At 44.7% G+C, this 19,659-nt stretch overlaps 1 protein-coding gene across 2 annotated transcripts in view; it reads left to right on the forward strand.

The window, feature by feature from the left end:
- The window catches only part of LOC130275407 (putative ferric-chelate reductase 1), a 100,896-nt gene that overhangs the window by 15,924 nt on the left and 65,313 nt on the right, over window positions 1-19,659 (forward strand). For both annotated transcript variants that reach the window (XR_008844768.1, XM_056523323.1), the window contains exons 5-9: window positions 815-878; window positions 7,494-7,679; window positions 11,160-11,261; window positions 13,331-13,478; window positions 15,642-15,752. Coding sequence is in view for 1 of the 2 variants with exons in the window: in XM_056523323.1 (XP_056379298.1) it covers window positions 815-878; window positions 7,494-7,679; window positions 11,160-11,261; window positions 13,331-13,478; window positions 15,642-15,752 (611 nt within the window). In the remaining variant the exon portion in view is untranslated. The remainder of the gene's footprint in view (window positions 1-814; window positions 879-7,493; window positions 7,680-11,159; window positions 11,262-13,330; window positions 13,479-15,641; window positions 15,753-19,659) is intronic.

The following is a 19,659-nucleotide window of genomic DNA, read 5'->3' on the forward strand; positions in this document are numbered from 1 at the left end:
TCATTTCTCAGAGGCCTTTTTTCAAAAATGAAAGCAGCGATCTGATTGGTTGCTATGGGCAACTGGTCAACTTTTCCTCTGCACAGGTTTTGATAAATCTCCCCCAGTGCATTCTACCAGCGCTAGGACCGTTCGCAAATGCGCCGCCAGTCTCCATAAACGGCAATGCGTTTCCGAGCAGATTCTGCAGAAAGAATTGACAGCCGTTGGCAGTCCGGAAATGCTGGGAGTTGTAGTTTTGCAACATCTGGAGGGCCACTGGTTAGGAAACAGTGTTTTATCTGTGTCACTGGAGCAGTCGGTTCAATGGGGGAGATTTATCAAATCTTGTGCCGTGGAAAAGTTGCTGAGTTGCCCATAGCGACCAATCAGATCGCTTCTTTCAGTTTTAACAAGGCCTCTGCAAAATGAAAGAAGCGATCTGATTGGTTGCTATGGGCAACTGGGAAACTTTTCATCTGGACAGGTTGTGATAAATCTCCCCCATAATTGTCACTTAAATTTGTGGAATTTCTGAGAGGATTATTTCTGTGGAATTCCGCTGTGTACACTTAGCCTGGAAATGCTTTGCCGTCTAACGAAACGCGGTCCTAGTGCCGGTTTCTTCTGCCGGCACCTGCAGTGGACAGATTTTTACGGTCGGAAATTCTGCCACGTGAATGGGGCCTAATTGTTCTTTTGGGGCAACCCCTGTATTTAGATAGTAATGGGCAGGAAATAAACAAACTGAGCAAAATATCGTACACTGCAGCTGATGTACGGTAGTTATTGTATTGTTATGTGACATCTATTGATTTATTCTGTTTATTTTCAGAGCAACAGTTGTACAGAGTTTCAGCGTCTTCTGGACTGGAGTGCAGAGCGACGTCGTACAAGCAGTAAGTCTAAGAATGGGGCGCCGAACTATAAACATATGGGATTTATCAAAACCTGTGCAAAGGAAACGTTGTCCAGTTGCCCGTAGCAACCAATCAGATCGCTACTTTCATTTTGCAGAGGCCTTGTTGAAAATGAAAGAAGCGATCTGATTGGTTGCTATGGGCAACTGGGCAATTTTTCTTCTGGACAGGTTTTGATAAATCTCCCCCATGGCACTTACTATACTTACTGTTATAAGAATGAATAGGCAGGTATTGTGAAATGAAAACATTTCTCATAGTAAAGCAATATAATATTACAGTATATATGTTGTATGGGACTGAATGGAATTCCGATTGTAGTCTGTACAGTGATCCCTCAACTTACAATGGCCTCAACATACAATAGTTTCAACATACAATGGTCTTTTTTTGGACCATTGTAACTTGAAACCAGACTCAACATACAATGCTACAGACAGTCCTGATCTGTGAAACGTGTCAATGGCTGGAAGAACCGACCAATCAGAATGGATATTTCACTGGTAAAACCAGTGTATTCCTAAAGTGCACTGACTGGTGTCTGGTAGCGCCCCCTACAGTACAGGGAGGTATTACATGTTCTGTACTCTTTACCTGTATTACTGAAGTGTATGCACTGACTGGTGTCTGGTAGCGCCCCCTACAGTACAGGGAGGTATTACATGTTCTGTACTACTCTTTACCTGTATTACTGAAGTGTATGCACTGACATGTGTCTGGTAGCGCCCCCTACAGTACAGGGAGGTATTACATGTTCTGTACTACTCTTTACCTGTATTACTGAAGTGTATGCACTGACATGTGTCTGGTAGCGCCCCCTACAGTACAAGGAGGTATTACATGTTCTGTACTCTTTACCTGTACCAGGGTGAGGGCGGCTCCATATTCATTTTTTTTTTTTAGGACATTGCGTGTACTGTACAGGACCCTGAAGAAGCTTCTGTCCTCTACATAGACCAGTGTTTCCCAAAGAGGGTGCCTCCAGCTGTTGCAAAACTACAACTCCCAGCATGCCTGGACAGCCTTCGGCTGTCCGGGCATGCTGGGAATTGCAGTTTTGAAACAGCTGGAGGCACCCTGGTTAGAAAACACTGACATAGACAGTGATTTACAGCTCCCAGCAGATCTTTCTTACTTTTATATATATATAAGGATTTTCTTTATCTATATTAGTTATCTACTTATTTATCTTTAATCCTCACTTTTTCCTATTTTTGGATGACATTTTGGTGGCTTGAGAACCAATTACCAGGTTTCCAAAGAGTTCTGGTCTCAACATACAATGGTTTCAACATACAATGGTCGTCCTGGAACCAATTAATATTGTAACTTGAGGGACCGCTGTACTATGATGAAGCTAAAGGGGTAGTCTCACTTAAAGGGGTATTCAGACCATAGACATCTTATCCCCTTATCCCCATTTTGTGCCGGGCTGCTGCTCCAGTCTAGGAAACCTCTGAGTTTACGGGACTGGAGAGGTGACGTCATGCCATGCCCCTCGTAAGGTCATACCACAACCCCCCCCACCCCAAACAGACCTTTTATCTCCTATAGGGGATAAGACGTCTATGGCTGGAATACCCCTTTAAATGATCTTATCATAGGGGAGAAGTGTGAGATCGTAAGGGTACGACAGCAGGGCTTCCCTTCTGCGTGATCTCCTGAACTGCATCCCGACTCCATTTTTTTTTTAATAGAGTAGTGGGTCAACATGTGAACCACAGCTGTATTCATGGTCTATGTACCTGCCGGACATAGCAGAGTACAGCGCCCAGTTGTCTTCAGAGGCTCCATAGACAACGAATGGAGCTGCAGTGCATGGGTCGACCCGCCACTCCATTAAAAAGAAAATAGAGTTATGGTGTCATTTAGGAGATCTTGGGGGAACTTAACAGTAGAACTCACACTTTACAGGTCATTTAACCCCTTAACCCCTTAAGGACTCAGCCCATTTTGGCCTTAAGGACTCAGACAATTACATTTTTACATTTTCATTTTTTCCTCCTCGCCTTCTAAAAATCATAACTCATTTATATTTTCATCCACAGACTAGTATGAGGGCTTGTTTTTTGCGCGACCAGTTGTCCTTTGTAATGACATCACTCATTATATCATAAAATGTATGGCGCAACCAAAAAACACTATTTTTGTGGGGAAATTAAAATGAAAAACGCAATTTTGCTAATTTTGGAAGGTTTCGTTTTCACGCCGTACACTTTATGGTAAAAATGACGTGTGTTCTTTATTCTGAGGGTCAATACGATTAAAATGATACCCATTATTATATACTTTTATATTATTGTTGCGCTTAAAAAAAATCACAAACTTTTGAACCAAATTAGTACGTTTATAATCCCTTTATTTTGATGACCTCTAACTTTTTTATTTTTCCGTATAAGCGGCGGTATGGGGGCTCATTTTTTGCGCCATGATCTTTACTTTTTTTTGATACCACATTTGCATATAAAAAACTTTTAATACATTTTTTATAATTTTTTTAAATAAAATGTATTAAAAAAGTAGGAATTTTGGACTTATTTTTTTTTTTCGTTCACGCCGTTCACCGTACGGGATCATTAACATTTTATTTTAATAGTTCGGACATTTACGCACGCGGCGATATCAAATATGTCTATAAAAAAATTTTTTACGCTTTTTGGGGGTAAAATAGGAAAAAACTGACGTTTTACTTTTTTATTGGGGGAGGGGATTTTTCACTTTTTTTAACTTTTACTTTTACATTTTTTACATTTTTTTTTACACTTGAATAGTCCCCATAGGGGACTATTCAGAGCAATACCATGATTGCTAATACTGATCTGTTCTATGTATAGGACATAGAACAGATCAGTATTATCGGTCATCTTCTGCTCTGGTCTGCTCTATCACAGACCAGAGCAGAAGACGCCGGGAGCCGGACGGAGGCAGGAGAGGGGACCTTCATGCGGCGTTCTGAATGATCGGATCCCCGCAGCAGCGCTGCGGGCGATCCGATCATTCATTCAAATCGCGCACTGCCGCAGATGCCGGGATCTGTATTGATCCCGGCACCTGAGGGGTTAATGGCGGACGCCCGCGAGATCGTGGGCATCGGCCATTGCCGGCGGGTCCCTGGCTGCGATCAGCAGCCGGGATCAGCCGCGCATGACACGGGCATCGCTCCGATGCCCGCGGTTATGCACAGGACGTAAATGTACGTCCTGGTGCTTTAAGTACCACCGCACCAGGAAGTACATTTACGTCCTGCGTCCTTAAGGGGTTAAGGACCGCGAGCATATATTTACGCTCGTTGCCATCTCCAGGTATGTGAAGCACGCTCAGGAGCTTAGCATGCTTCGTACCTGCTGGGTCCCGGTAGCTATCAGCAGCCAGCCTACGCAGCTAATACGGGATATCGCCGATCGGGCTGATGTCCGGTATTAACCCTTTAGACGCCGCAATCAAAGTTGATTGCGGCACCTAAACCAGGAGAAAATACTGCCCGTTAGCTCAGCGGAGCTGAGATCCAGGCTGGAGCAATTGAGCACAGATTCCACCGCTATGGCATAGCATTGTTCAGTGTAGGCATTCAAATGATTGCATGTAATAGTCCCCTACGGGGGGCTAATAAAAAGTGTAAAAAATAATTTTAAAAAGTGAATAAATGGGATTTAACCCCTTCCTTAATGCAAGTTTGACTCGCCCCCCTTTTTAGAAAAAAAAAATGTAATCAAAAATAAAAATAAACATATGTGGTATTGCCGCGTGCATAAATGTCCGCACTATAAATATATGTTGCCTAAACCGAACACACGGTAAAATAAGTTAAAAAACTATATAAATTGGGTATCATTGTAACCATATGGACCTACAGAATAAATATATGGTGTCATTTTTACCAAAAAGTGTACTGCGTAGAATCAGGAGCCCCCAAAAGTTACAAAATAGAGCTTTTTTTTTTTTTTCAATTTTGCCCCACAAATTATTTTTTTCTGCTTTTGCCATAAATTTTTGGGTGAAATGATTGATGTCATTACTAAGTAAAAATGGTGGCGCAAGAAACAATCCCTCATATTAGTCTGTAGGTGCACAATTGAAAGTGTTCTGATTTTTAGAAGGTGAGGTGGAAAAATACTAAAGTGCAAAAAAAGAAAAAAAAAAAAAAAAAGAAACTGGTCCTTAAGGGGTTAAGTTGAAATCCCCATTAATTAAATTTAATGTGTATAATGTGGGGTTCACTCTTTTACACAGCAAGACTATGACAGACCCATGTAATTCAAACAGATCATTCTTGATAATTATAGTTCTAAGATGGGCACAAAAGTCTAATGGTTTCATACACTAGGTGGCACCATCACTTGATTGTTGCAATAAATAGAGTGTTAACAGGATTATAAAAATATTTAACAGTATGGTATAAGTTTCAGGTCTCTTCTCAGGAACTTCTTCCAGACCTGTGTTACTTCACTCAGATCCACACGTCTCAATCTTTCAGACCCTGTTTGTAAGGGCTCTGACTTCAACCTGGTACCACTAGACCTTGCGAAGGCCTAGAGCCTCTTAAAGGAGATATCCAGTGGTGAAAAACGTATCCCCTATCCTAAGGATAGGGGATAAGTTTGAGATCGCGGGGGGTCCGACCTCTGGGGCCCCCTGCGATCTTTCTGTACGGGGGCCAGATAGCGGGTGTTGACCTCCGCACAAAGCGGCAGCCGACACGCCCCCTCAATACAACTCTATGGCAGAGCCGGAGATTGCCGAAGGCAGCGCTTCGGCTCTGCCATAGAGTTGTATTGAGGAGGCGTGTCGGCCGCCGCTTCGTGCGGAGGTCGACACGCCCCCTTCCCGCGGGCTATCGGGGCTCCGTACAGGAGATCGCAGGGGGCCCCTGCGGTCGGACCCCCCGCGATCTCAAACTTTTCTGTCTAAGTGCTTTCTGATGACACGTGTCTCGGGAACCGCCCAGTTTAGAAGCAAATGCCCATATCAAACTTCTTCTAAACTGGGCGGTTCCCGAGACACGTGTCATCAGAGAGCACTAAGGCTAAGTTTCCACTTGTTTTTTTTTCTGGCAGTTTTTGGATATCTGCCACTGCAGTTTTTGAGCCAAAGCCAGAAGTCTTATCAAAAGGAATAGGACACATAAAGGAAGAACTTATACTTATCCTCCTTTATGGATCCACTTCAGACTTTGGCTCAAAAACTGCAGTGGCAGTATTCCAAAAACTGCCAGAAAAAAACCCAAGTGGAAACTTAGCCTTAGACAGAAAAGAACAACCTTAACTTCAGAAGCTCATAAGTACTGAAGATTTTTTAATAGAATTAATTTACAAATCTGTTTAATTTTCTGGAGCCAGTTGATATATAAAAATTTTTTTTTTCCTGGATAACCCCTTTAACTCTTAGGGTCTCTTCACACGGCGGAATTCCGCCTCAAATAAAAGCCCAGTACACTTCTATGGGATTCCGCACTCCCATTGACACTTCGGAATTTTCGCTTGCGGAATTCCGCAAGCGGAAATTCCGAAGTGTCAATGCGAGTGCGGATTCCCATAGAAGTGTATTGGGCTTTTATTTGAGACGGAGTTCCGCTTGTGGAAATTCTGCCGTGTGAATAGACCCTTAGGGACCCCAATTGACCTTTCTCTGGCTATCTACTGGGTCAGGCCCAGCGCTTTTAGCACTGACTCAACTGGGTCTACAACTAAGCAGCACAAAAATTCAGGCCAGCAAACGTAAAGATTCCCTAACAGCTCCAAAACAGGACCTAAATACTTTTTCCACTGGGTTTGAAATATTGCTTTTCCCCTACCAGCTTTACCCAGGCTTGTAGCATATTTGCAACCAAGTCAACAGCACCTGCAGAACAGCTTGTACCCTGATGCCCATGACCTAGGCCTACTTTTCCACTACACAGGTCAAAAGCACTTTCTAATGGCCATACCACATCTGTTAAAGGGGTATTCCTGGCTTTTTTTTCTATATATCAACTGGCTCCGGAAAGTTAAACAGATTTGTAAATTACTTCTATTAAAAAATCTTAATCCTTCCAATAGTTATTAGCTTCTGAAGTTTTCTGTCTAACTGCTCAATGATGATGTCACGTCCCGGGAGCTGTGCATGATGGGAGAATATCCCTTGCATGATGGGAGAATATCCCCATAGGAGCTGCACAGCTCCCGGGACGTGAGTCATCAGAAAGCAGTTAGACAGAAAACAGCAACTCAACTTCAGAAGCTAATAACTATTGGAAGGATTAAGATTTTTTAATAGAAGTAATTTACAAATCTGTTTAACTTTCCGGAGCCAGTTGATATATATATATAAAAAAAAGTTTTTGCCTGGAATACCCCTCTAACACTTCCCCAAGACTCCTCCCACTCAGTGTGGTGGAACAGCCCATTGGGTGTCACCGTATGCGTTAATCCTCCAGCACCAGGTTGTTTCGGGGCTTTTGGCAGTGCCTGCCCCTCCCTCTGTGGCTGGTAGCCCAAAAGACTCTAGTTGCCAACCACAGATATCCAGCGTGGTGTTGCTCTCCTGTGGTCTGCAAATATATAGCCATGAATCTATACTTGGAACAACAATATTCATCATATTCTTCCATTCTTATAGTTACAGATTTCGGACACCACATGTGGGTCTCAGAAGTTTTGCCTCACCGATCCGACAAACTGTAGTCCTACTGACAGCACGTGTAACTTCATGTCCTCCGCTCCCACCAGCAATGGATTCGTGTTTGAGATGAGCGGCCCCACTGTTGGATACGTGGCCATTGGGTTCTCTGATGATGCTAAAATGGTAAGAAATCTCTTATGGATAATTAGAAAACTAAAATGTAGCCTTGTTCTTTTAACAAATATTGGCCTTTACTTTGGTTTGTTTTTAACTTTCTGCACCTTCCATTGAAATAGATCCTGGTTGTACCCAGTGAAGATCTGCCCCCTTCCTAATTACCATATTTTTCACCCTATAGGACGCTCCGGCATATAAGACGCATCCAATTTTAAATGAGGAAAATCTAGAATACAATGTAAAGTATAGGACAGTGATCTTCAACCAGTGGACCTCCAGATGCTGCAAAACTACAACTCCCAGCATGCCCGGACAGCCGTTGGCTGTCCGGGCATGCCAGGAGTTGTAGTTTTGCAACATCTGGAGGTCCGCAGGTTGAAGACCACTGGTATAGGAGGTAATACTCACATGTCCCTTCCGCTCCGGACCCCTCACCGCTCGTCACCGCTGCCCTGGATGTCGCCCTCCATCGCTGTCGCCGCGTCCCTGGGGTGTCCCCGTCACTCTGGAACGTCTCTGCTGCCCGGTATCCTCGCTCTCCGTCGCCGCCATCATGTCGCTAAGCACGCCGCTCCTATTGGATGACGGGGCAGCGTGCGCAACGACGTGATGACGACGAAGGAGAGCGCCGGCCATGCAGGGGATCCCGGCACAGAGCAGACACCGAGGAGGCAGATAAGGTCCATCTCGGTGCAGCCGGGTTAGTGTCACTTTCCCTTCAGACGCAGCGGTCAGCTTTGATCGCCACGTCTGAAGGGTTACTACAGGGCATCACCGCGATCGGTGATGTCCTGTATTAGCCGCGGGTCCCGGCCGTTGATAGCCGCAGGGACCGCTTGCGATAGGGGTGTATTCGCCGTATAAGACGTACCGACTTTTCCCCCCCCCAGTTTTGGGGAAGAAAAAGTGCGTCTTATACACTAAGACCGCCCAGACACCTGTTAGCTGAGATTATACTTTCTTTTTTTAGGGTTTATATGGTTATACAATGCTGTTTGCAGGAGGTTACGTGAATTGGGTGTGAAGAACAGCTAATTGGTTAAAACTCCTACATATTTCTTATCTCAGCACATTCCAATCAAGGACAACATCTTCAATGCTTGATGGTGGGAGGGAAAAGGAGCATACAGATGGAGGAGGAGGGAGCAGTTCAGCGAAGCTAGGATATACGATGCAATTTAGGAAAATAGACATTTTATTTATATATATTAAATATATAATAAAATGTATATATTAAATTTTATATATATATATATATATATATATATATATATATATATATATTGTGAGAAGGTGAAAGGCATAGTGCTTGATGGGCGATATGTGTCACCTAGTGTTAAGCGGCATAGGCCATGTTCGAATTTGCGATATTTCGCGAATATATGGACGAATATTCGTCATATATTCGCAAAGTTTGCGTATTGGCAATATTCGCACCCATTTTTTTTTACTATGCACCATTAAAATCGCATGCGCATTGGCCATAAAATTTGCATGCGTAATATCGTGTGATCTTCAGCAAACATGATCATTCTCATTGGCCCACAAGCTAAAAGGAGGGAGGGATCAATATTCGCGCGCCTGTCTGCCACAGTAAGTAACTAGTATTGGAGTCAGTCTTGTCTTGTTTAGACCACAAGCTGGAAGCAGGGAGGGATGATCATTGTGATGTGTACTGTGAAAAAAAAAATTAGAATATTCGTAGTTGTGAATATATAGCGCTATATTCGTGAATTCTCGAATATGCGATATTCGCGATAAATATTCGCATTGCGAATTATCGCGCCCAACACTAGTGTCACCAAGGCTCCTGGCCTTGGTGAAGTAAGAGCCGGTATTTATTCAGTGTCTGTGATGCAGACTGACACTATGGCCGTAGTATGGCTGGAAAGCCAATCCTGGACGGCTGTTACTGGGAATGGTCAAGTGTAGGGTGATCCAGTGACTGGTCAAGTGTAGGGTGATCCAGTGACTGGTCAAGTGTAGGGTGATCCAGTGACTGGTCAAGTGTAGGGTGATCCAGTGACTGGTCATGTGTAGGGTGATCCAGTGACTGGTCATAGTTTATTCAGAGCAGGTGAACGCCTTCATTTTAGGCTGGTGTGTCATATGGGGCTCCCTGGACCTCTCCTACTCAATTTTCAGTCAGATTATTGTACTTACAGCCCCAAGTTTCTTCTCCTAAGCAGGGACGTGCACACACAGACTTAAAATGGGGCTTGAGCCCTTGCCCTATAATGATAGGGGATAAGATGTCTGATCGCGGGGGTCCCGCCGCTAGGACCCCTGTGATCTTCCTGCGGTACCTGGCATTTTTAAGAGCGTCGGGTGCAGGTCCGGAGGCTTCTGACATCACGGCCATGCCCCCTCAATGCAAGTCTATGATAGGGGGCGTGATGGCGGTCACGTCCCCCTCCCATGGACTTGCATTGAGGGGGTGTGGTCGTGACGCCACGAGCAGGGCGTGACTGTGACATTTTGAGCCTCCGCCCGGCATCACCAGTCATCCGGGACGGAGAGAAAATCACGAATGTTTGGGGTGCCGCAGACGAGATTTAGGGGGTCTCCAGCGGAGGCACCCCTACGATCAGACATTTTATCCCCTTGAAGTATATGTAGAACCCTCTATATTGGACTGATTCTTAAGTTTACAGCATTATACATTGAGATGAGGTCCTTTGCACCACATAGTCTCTAGCTCAGACACACATTTCTCTTCAGTCTATATGAATTGTTGACTGAACAGGGATCACCTACCTCTTTGGGCTTCTCATCCCCATATGGATGCCAAATAGTGCATGTGCGACTGTTACAGAATGACCACTAGGTGGCAGTAGAGTACAAGACATAATCTACTCATTAGGCAGAGTGGGAGAGGAGAGTGGGAGAGGAGAGTGGGAGAGGAGAGTGGGAGAGGAGAGTGGGAGGAGAGTGAGAGAGGAGAGTGGGAGAGGAGAGTGGGAGAGGAGAGTGGGAGAGGAGAGTGGGAGAGTGAGAGGAGAGTGAGAGAGGAGAGTGGGAGAGGAGAGTGGGAGAGGAGAGTGTGGAGAGTGGGAGAGGAGAGTGGGAGAGGAGAGTGGGAGAGGAGAGTGGGAGAGGAGAGTGGGAGAGGAGAGTGGGAGAGGAGAGTGTGGAGAGTGGGAGAGGAGAGTGAGAGAGGAGAGTGGGAGAGGAGAGTGTGGAGAGTGGGAGAGGAGAGTGGGAGAGGAGAGTGGGAGAGGAGAGTGGGAGAGGAGAGTGAGAGAGGAGAGTGGGAGAGGAGAGTCTGGAGAGTGGGAGAGGAGAGTGGGAGAGGAGAGTGAGAGAAAAAAAAATTTGGGGTGAAAAAAGGAATTTCAAAATGCAGCATATTTTGTGTAATGATGATACACCCATTTATCATTAATATTAAATATTATACTGTATACTGAGTTTTAAACATCATGTTTTATCTTGTGAAGAGTCATTTTAGTTTAGTTTATAGTTATTTCCTTTTGTGTTCTCCAGGGGAACGATGACGTTTTTATTTGCACCAAGAACTCTTCAGGTTACATTTTGGTACAAAGAGGATACAACACCGGAACGGTAGCTCCAACAATCAGAAGCAATGTGAGTTAAAGGAAAAATGTATTAAATAGTTGGGTTTAAAGTATTTTTAGTTTGTGAACATCCTGACCTTATTTTATAATACGCTTTATGCATATGGCCATGTATTATGGACTACTAGCATGATGTCTGTTTGATGTAATAAACCTGAACCTCTCTTTCAATGGCAAAGTTTCCAAGATATGGCCTTTCTACCCTCGTCCTTGTTGTCATCACATTGTCTAGGTTACTGGCCACCTCTCCTTCACTCTAGAACAGTGTTTCCCAACCAGAGTACCTTCAGGTTTTGCACAACTACAACTCCCAGCATGCCCGGACAGCCAAAGTCTAGGGGCACTCTGTTAGGGAAACACTGTTCTAGAAGCATTGGTCAGGCTGGTGACATCCCCTCACACACTGCCCCTCATCCAATGTCCCGCCTCGGCCTGTGATTGGCTGAGGGGCAATGTGTCACTCTGGGCCCTGACATTACTCTGGGCGTCATAATTTCTGGGCAGACAAGAAGCGCAGATGGGGACTGGAACTGGTCACTGGAGCACAGAAGCTAAGTAAATAAAAAATGTTGTTAACTGTGGAAAAAAAACTTCCGCTGGATAACGTCTTTAAAAGGGTACTCCGGGCCTCCAGCGTTCTGAACATTTTGTGGCCGTGAAGTCACAGCCACGCTGCCTCGTGACGTCGCACCACTACCCCTCCATTCATGTCTATGGGAGGGGGCGTTTGCCGACACCCCCCCCCCCTCCCATAGACATGAATGGAGGGGGCATGGCCCAGCAGCAGGACCCCCGTGGTCAGACATCTTATCCCCTATCCTTTGGATAGGGGATAAGATGTCTGTCAGCAGAGTACCAGTGGAAAAGACATTTTTTTTCAATCGACTGGTGCCAGAAAGTTAAACAGATTTGTAAATTACTTCTATTAAAAAATATTTATCCATCCAGTACTTATTAGCAGATGTATGCTACAGAGGAAATTCTTTGCTTTTTTGTCTTGTCCACAGTGCTCTCTGCTGACAGGTACTGTCCAGAGCAGGAGAAAATCCCCATAGCAAACCTATGGACAGTTCCTGACACGGACAGAGGTGTCAGCAGAGAGCACTGTGGACAAGACAAAAAAGAAATTCAAAAAGCAAAGAATTTCCTCTGTAGCATACAGCTGCTAAGAAGTACTGGAAGGATACATATTTTTTTCATAGAAGTCATTTACAAATCTGTTTAACTTTCTGGCACCAGTTCATTAAAAAATAAAAAAAAAATAAAAAACCTTTAAGGTTATATCATCCTGACAGCTTCCCTTTAATGGTCTATTCACACGTACAGAATTCTGCGCAGATTGGATGCGCAGGATTTTCTGCTGCAGATTTCAATGTAAACTGAACACAGCTTGAAATCCTCTGCATCAAATCTGCGCAGAATACTGTACATGTGAATAGACCCTTAAGGAATATATCTTAATAAATATATCTGCAAATAAGCTGCATACACAAAACAGACTATTCTAAGTTGTTTTGTTTTTTTTGTTTTTTCAAAAATGAATAAAAAAAATGCTGAAAAACCTTAACTCTAAATGACTGAAATATAACTGTAAAATTAGATTGTGCAGCCTAATGGGTGGGGCCATTCGTCAAGTTTATTCTGCATTCTTCTCTGATTACCGTGACGCTGCTGCTTTGTGTGGGACTCTTAGGCCATGTTCACATGGTAGAATTTTTGCGGCAGAAAATTTCCGGCGCAAATTCCGTAAACAGAATGAGTTGGCGCTAGGATATGCAGCCTCTCCGTAGACGACAATGCATTTCCGAGAAACAAAATTGACCTGTTAATTCTTTCTGTGGAGGCTGGAATCTGGATTTCCCCTGGCAGATGTTTCCGCCGCGGAAATTCCACCGTGTGCACGGTGCAGCAGAGTCCCATCGAAAAAACAATGGGACTCTGCTGAAACGGAATTTCCAACCTGCTTTTTTTTTCCGTCTCAGTGTGAACATAGCCTTAGACTTGCAGAGGTAGATGGCTCAATTAACAAAAATGATCTTCGAAACTGATCCCTAAAAGTAAATTTCTGTTCTGTTGCAGAACACAGCCGGATCAATAGTATCATCCTATAAAAATGGCGTCCTACAATGTTCCTTTATCTCTCAAACCGTCATCTCCACACAACAACGATCAAGTGGTAATACCAACTTCTTTGTCTTCCTGGTCAATGGCCCTTCGGGTGCAGATGGTAAGGGAAAGAGCAACTCTTTATACCACTTACACAGTTGAATATTCTGAGCAATCTATTCTGTTTTAGTAAAGTATTTAGGTAATTAAGGTATTTGGAGGAGTTAAAGTCAGTCGTATGTACATGGGCAGACTGGTTATAGTCTTTAAATCTGTACAGAATCAATAAGACAAAGGTGTCCAACCTGCGGCCCTCCAGCTGTTGCAAAAATAAAATTCCCAGCATGTCCGGACAACTCAGTTGTATTTTTTTGCAACAGCTGCAGGGCTGCAGGTTGGACACCACAGCAATAAGGTATCCTAAATAGTCAGTACATGGAACATATCAGTTGTATACAGAAGATACATAAACTCGAGCATGATTATGGGTGCTTCAGCCTATAGCACAGTGTTTTTCAAGCAGTGTGCCTCCAGCTGTTGCAAAACTACAACACACTGCATGCCCGGACAGCCGTTGGCCGTCCGGGCATGCTGGGAGTTGTAGTTTTGCAACAGCTGGAGGCACACTGTTTGGAAAACATTGCTATAGCAATGGATCAAGGGATCCATTAGTACAAAAATTGGAAGTGCCGTAAAATGTAATTTTAAAATATTTTCATGGCTTAAACACACCAGATAATTTATATTTAATAATAATTTATGTGCAATTCTACAATTGGATAAAGTGAAGAAAAGAACAAAAGAAATAATTAGCTCCTCCACGTCTGGAGGTAACCATATTCTTGAGCCACTTACACAAAGCCAGGTCCTTCCCAACAGGTTTTTCATTCAACAGAGTTATTACATCATCAGGAAACCTGCACTAGGGTCATTATACTTTACCCAAATAGATACTGTGGCAAATATTAAAGGGGTACTCCACTTGAAAAAAAAAAATTATCAACTGGTGCCAGAAAGGTAAACAGATTTGTAAATGACTTCTATTTAAAAATCTTAATCCTTCCAGTACTTAGCTGCTGTATGCTCCACAGGAAGTTATTTTCCTTTTGAATCTCCTTTCTGTCTGACCACAGTTCTCTCTGCTGACACCACTGTCCATGTCAGGAACTGTCCAGAGCAGGAGCAATTAAACATAGCAAACCTCTCCTGCTCCAGAAAGTTCCTGACACAGGCAGAGGTGTCAGCAGAGAGCACTGTGTTCAGACAGAAAGGAAATTCAAAAAGAAAAGAACTTCCTGTGGAGCATACAGCAGCTAAGTACTGGAAGGACTAAGATTTTTAAATAGAAGTAATTTACAAATCTGTTTAACTTTCTGGCACCAGTTGATAAAAATATTTTTTTTCAAGTTGAGTACCCCTTGAAAACACTTATGTCCACTCCCAAATGCCAGCAGGAGCACAACAACATATAGCAGAAAATACAGCCAGTTTCAATCCGCACTGTATTGCATTTTATAGTCCGCACTGTATTGCATTTCATAGTCCGCACTGTATTGCATTTCATACTCCGCACTGTATTGCATTTCATAGTCCGCACTGTATTGCATTTCATAGTCCGCACTGTATTGCATTTTATAGTCCGCACTGTATTGCATTTTATAGTCCGCACTGTATTGCATTTTATAGTCCGCACTGTATTGCATTTTATAGTCCGCACTGTATTGCATTTTATAGTCCGCACTGTATTGCATTTCATAGTCCGCACTGTATTGCATTTTATAGTCCGCACTGTATTGCATTTTATAGTCCGCACTGTATTGCATTTCATAGTCCGCACTGTATTGCATTTCATAGTCCGCACTGTATTGCATTTTATAGTCCGCACTGTATTGCATTTTATAGTCCGCACTGTATTGCATTTTATAGTCCGCACTGTATTGCATTTTATAGTCCGCACTGTATTGCATTTCATAATCTGCACTGTATTGCATTTTATAGTCCGCACTGTATTGCATTTTATAGTCCGCACTGTATTGCATTTCATAGTCCGCACTGTATTGCATTTCATAGTCCGCACTGTATTGCGTTTCATAGTCCGCACTGTATTGCGTTTTATCGTCCGCACTGTATTGCATTTCATAATCCGCACTGTACTGCATTATTCATAATTTTTTCACTTGGTTCTCTTTTTGTCTACTTTTTGAAAAGTCTGAAGAGTTCACAAACTTTCAAGCACCACTGTAGATTCCCTTTACGTTCTTATTATGTGATGCATTTTCCACAGGAACAATCAATCAGCATACCAAGACAACGATATCAAACGGTCAAGTGGACATCTCAAGTTATGTGAAATCTGGTGCACAGAGCGGACTAGATCCGGTGGTTCGCGCACATGGTGAGTATAAACTATTGATTTAATGGGGGTGTCTGGTGAAATTTACGATTTTACAATTGTCCCCAGGCTGCCTAATAAAATTAAATAAAAAAAACTCAAATTCACCTCTCCACTCCCTTGTAGGGTCCAGTATCAGGGCGCAAGTCTCCAGCTGGGTCTCTGAAGACAGTCAAAAAATCCCTAGATGGGTCCCGGGACATAATAATCAAAATTCCCAAACCCCTTTAGGGCTTGCGCCCCTCAGGGACTTATTTCCTGCAACTTAGGGACCCCCTTTAAATGTAACTTTTATTATACTAAAATGCTCCGAAGTAGTGGTGTGTTCAAATCACAAGTGTATACAGTCAGGGGTATCAATCTGGGATGATCACTCTTCTTATTATCTCTCCAGAGTCAGTCAGGAGGATGAAATATTATATATATATTGCTGCAGCACCTCAGCCCTTGACAATGCCGGGTCTAATCAGCGAAAGGTTGGGGAGGTTCGCCAGTGCAGGGTTTTAATAGCAAGATGGTACGTGGCAGAGGTAACAACTAAGAGATTCCAGATAATAAGAAGAGTGATCAACTCAGATTGATACCCCTGACCGTATACACTTGTGATTTGAGCACACCACTACTTTGGAGCACTTTTGCTGTTTTAACAGTATTATAAAAGTTACATTTTAAGGGGGGTCCCTTCGTTGCAGGGATTTAGTCCGAGGGGCACAAGCCCTGAAGGGGTTTGGGAATTCCGATGACAGTCTGCTTCGCGGAGCCGACTGAAGCTGTAGACATGACATCATAGTGCCTGTTAGGATTCGGCAGGCTGGATGTGGATCCTCTGTGTCAGCGAGGAATTGGCGTGGACCGTGTCGGTGGACCGGTTCTAGGTTGCTACTGGTATTCACCAGAGCCCGCCACAAAGCGGGATGGTCTTGCTGCGGCGGTAGCAACCAGGTCGTATCCACTGGCAACGGCTCAACCTCGCTGACTGCTGAGAAGGCGTGGGACAGAAGGACTAGGCAGAGGCAAGGTCAGACGTAGCAGAAGGTCGGGGCAGGTGGCAAGGTTCGTAGTCAATGGCAATAGCAAGAGGTCAGGAACACTGGTAAGGCAAACACTATAAACGCTTTCTCTGGCACAAGGCAACAAGATCTGGCAAGGAAGTGAAGGGGAAGTGAGGTTATATGAGCAGGGAGCAGGTGGAGGCTAATTAGACTGATTGGGCCAGGCATCATTGGTGCACTGGCCCTTTAAATCTTAGAGAGCTGGCGCGCGCGCACCCTAAGGAGCGGAGCCGCGTACACCAGGACGTGACAGCCGGGGACCGGGTCAGGTGAGTGACTTGGGATGCGATTCACGAGCGGGCGCGTCCCGCTATGCGAATCTCATCCCCACCGGCAGTGTCAGTGCAGCGCTCCCGGTCAGCGGGTCTGACCGGGGCGCTGCAGAGAGAGGAACGCCGCGAGCGCTCCGGGGAGGAGCAGGGACCCGGAGCGCTCGGCATAACAGTGCCGCTTTGCCAATTAATGGCCACAGCAGTGTTCCGCCTCAGCCGGTGGTTGGCTAGCGGCACTGTCAATTCCCCCGGCTTTAGAAGCTACGCTCTTCCACTCGGGAAAGCAGAGCCACCAGCCGGGGACAGGGAGCCCCAACAGCGGAGCTACAAGGGAGCAGAGAAACGAGTGTTAACGTTTTTGTTATGTTATTAGGACAATAAGAAAATAATAAATTCTACTGGACAACCCCTTTAAAGATTCTTCTTTAAGTAATACATAAGCCTTGATAGGGAGAGAGGAGAATGGGGATATTTAGTATATCTGTGCGCTTTGATTTAGTTCTAGTTTTTGTAACGTGTCCCTGTGATATGACACAAAAACACTGGGTTCAGACCTCCAACAGGTCTCTAAAACCAGCTGAAAGAAAAATCCAAAGGATAGGGGATAAGATGTCTGATCGCGGGGGTCCCGCCACTGGGACACCCCGCCATCTCCCTGCAGCACCCAGCATTCTAAACAGTATGTTTACAACGTTGGGTTTGAGCAGCCAGAGACATCACGTCACGCCCCCTCCATGAATGTCTATGGGAGAGGGCGTGATGGCCGTCACGATGGAGAGTTGCGTGACTTCACGTATTTGGCCGCCCGAACCCAGCATTCTAAACATACTGTTGCGCGAAGATCGCCGGAGGTCCCAGCGGCAGGACCCCTGCGATCAGACATCTTATCCCCTATCTTTTGGATAGGGGATAAGATGTCTGTGGACAAAATAACCCTTTAAAGACTTCACTTCGCGGCTTGTTGTGATCTTCATCTCACTGAAGGAGACGGGCTCAGTAGACTTATAATTATGTCTCTAGGGCACAATGGAGACTGTGAGACTAGTAGAATAATCCAAAGAAGCCATTATGAAAACCTGTTCTCACCTGAAAGAACAGATCTGATGATTTTTTTTGTTGTGTTTATAAATTTCCTGCAAGGGGTTTATTGGAGCATGGCCATTGGGGTGCCTAGGTGCCAGTCATACCCTTATTCCCAGGACTAGTTGCCTCAACCACATAAGATGGCAGTATTATACATGAGATGTGGAAGGTTGGCACTCGGGGAGTGAAGGTGAGGTGTATGGGGCAGATGTTCTAGCCCAGGGGCAGGTGTTATTAACCCCTAAATGTTCGTGATGCCAGGGCGTGGTTTTCCCGGTAACCACCAAAAGGGTAGTACCGCTATCCCAAGGTTAGGCAGGGCAATAATATTCCAAGACCAGGCTTAGGGTTAACGGCAGCTTTACTGAGAAAGACAGATGGAAATAGTCTTTACAGTTAGGCCAGGATCCCAGAGAGGTGACCAGTAACACAGAAGAACCTCGCAGCTTGCTGGAACTTGTAGTGACTTTGACAAGCTTTAGGACAGCCACGCTGACTATAATTGACTTGACTATAAACTTGACTGTAGGTAGTGACAGCAGACATAGAAGACTTGATTTACTGGCATGTGGCTGTAGGTTAGGCTTGAGGCCTCCAGATCTGCTGGACACTGGCTCTGAGACGTCTGGTCTTTACTGTGCCTCAGGATCAAGAGAGAGATTGTAATGGCTGCCCCTCTTATAAAGGGTGGGGGTGGGGGGGCTGATCCAGAAGTCCATAGGTTAAGCTGCAGGTCACCTGGTTAGATGGTGCTCTCTGGGTAACAAACACATCATGTGAACACAATATCATATGACTAACTCAAAGGTCCTTAAATGGGCATTGTCACCAATATTTTTTTTCTGATATGTTGCAGTACCTATGTACTACAACATATCTCTAATATAGTTTCATTATTTTTTTTTTTTATTAAAACGGTTTGTTTTACATTTGAAAACCGGCCACTAGGGGTCTCCCTCCTAGTGGTCGGCTGCAGCCTGGTGTGACGTCACGCTTGAATTCGGACCGATGCCGGCCGGTCCTAAATCATTAAGCCTGCGCTCGTTCCCTGCCTGTCAATCAGACAGGCGGTAGCGAGCACAGTGAACGCCAGGGCTGCACGCATTGGCTGCCTAGATTCACGCGCAGCCCGTCCCCGCCCCCGGCATGTAATCATCAGTGTGCCTCCAGCTGCTGCAAAACTACAACTGCCAGCATGCCCATAAAGCTGTTGGCTGTACGGGCATGCTTGGAGTTGTAGTTTAGCAACAGCTGTAGGCACACTGATGATTAGTAATCAAAGTTCATAAAACAGTGTGCCTACAGTTTTTACAGAGTCCGTTATAGGCAAAATCTCGGTCCCGGGTCTCGGCACGTGTATATTGCAAGGCAGTCTACTCCTATACTCCTCCTCCCTGGGTAGCACATGCACTGCTAAACAGGGAGGAGGAGACCCCGGAGCAGCCTGCTGTGCGATTCGCTGATCATCTATGCGAGCTCCCGACAGGAGCGCAGCATAGATGA

Source organism: Hyla sarda, chromosome 6 (genome assembly GCF_029499605.1).
Source record: "Hyla sarda isolate aHylSar1 chromosome 6, aHylSar1.hap1, whole genome shotgun sequence".
In the NCBI taxonomy this organism is placed as follows: domain Eukaryota; kingdom Metazoa; phylum Chordata; class Amphibia; order Anura; family Hylidae; genus Hyla; species Hyla sarda.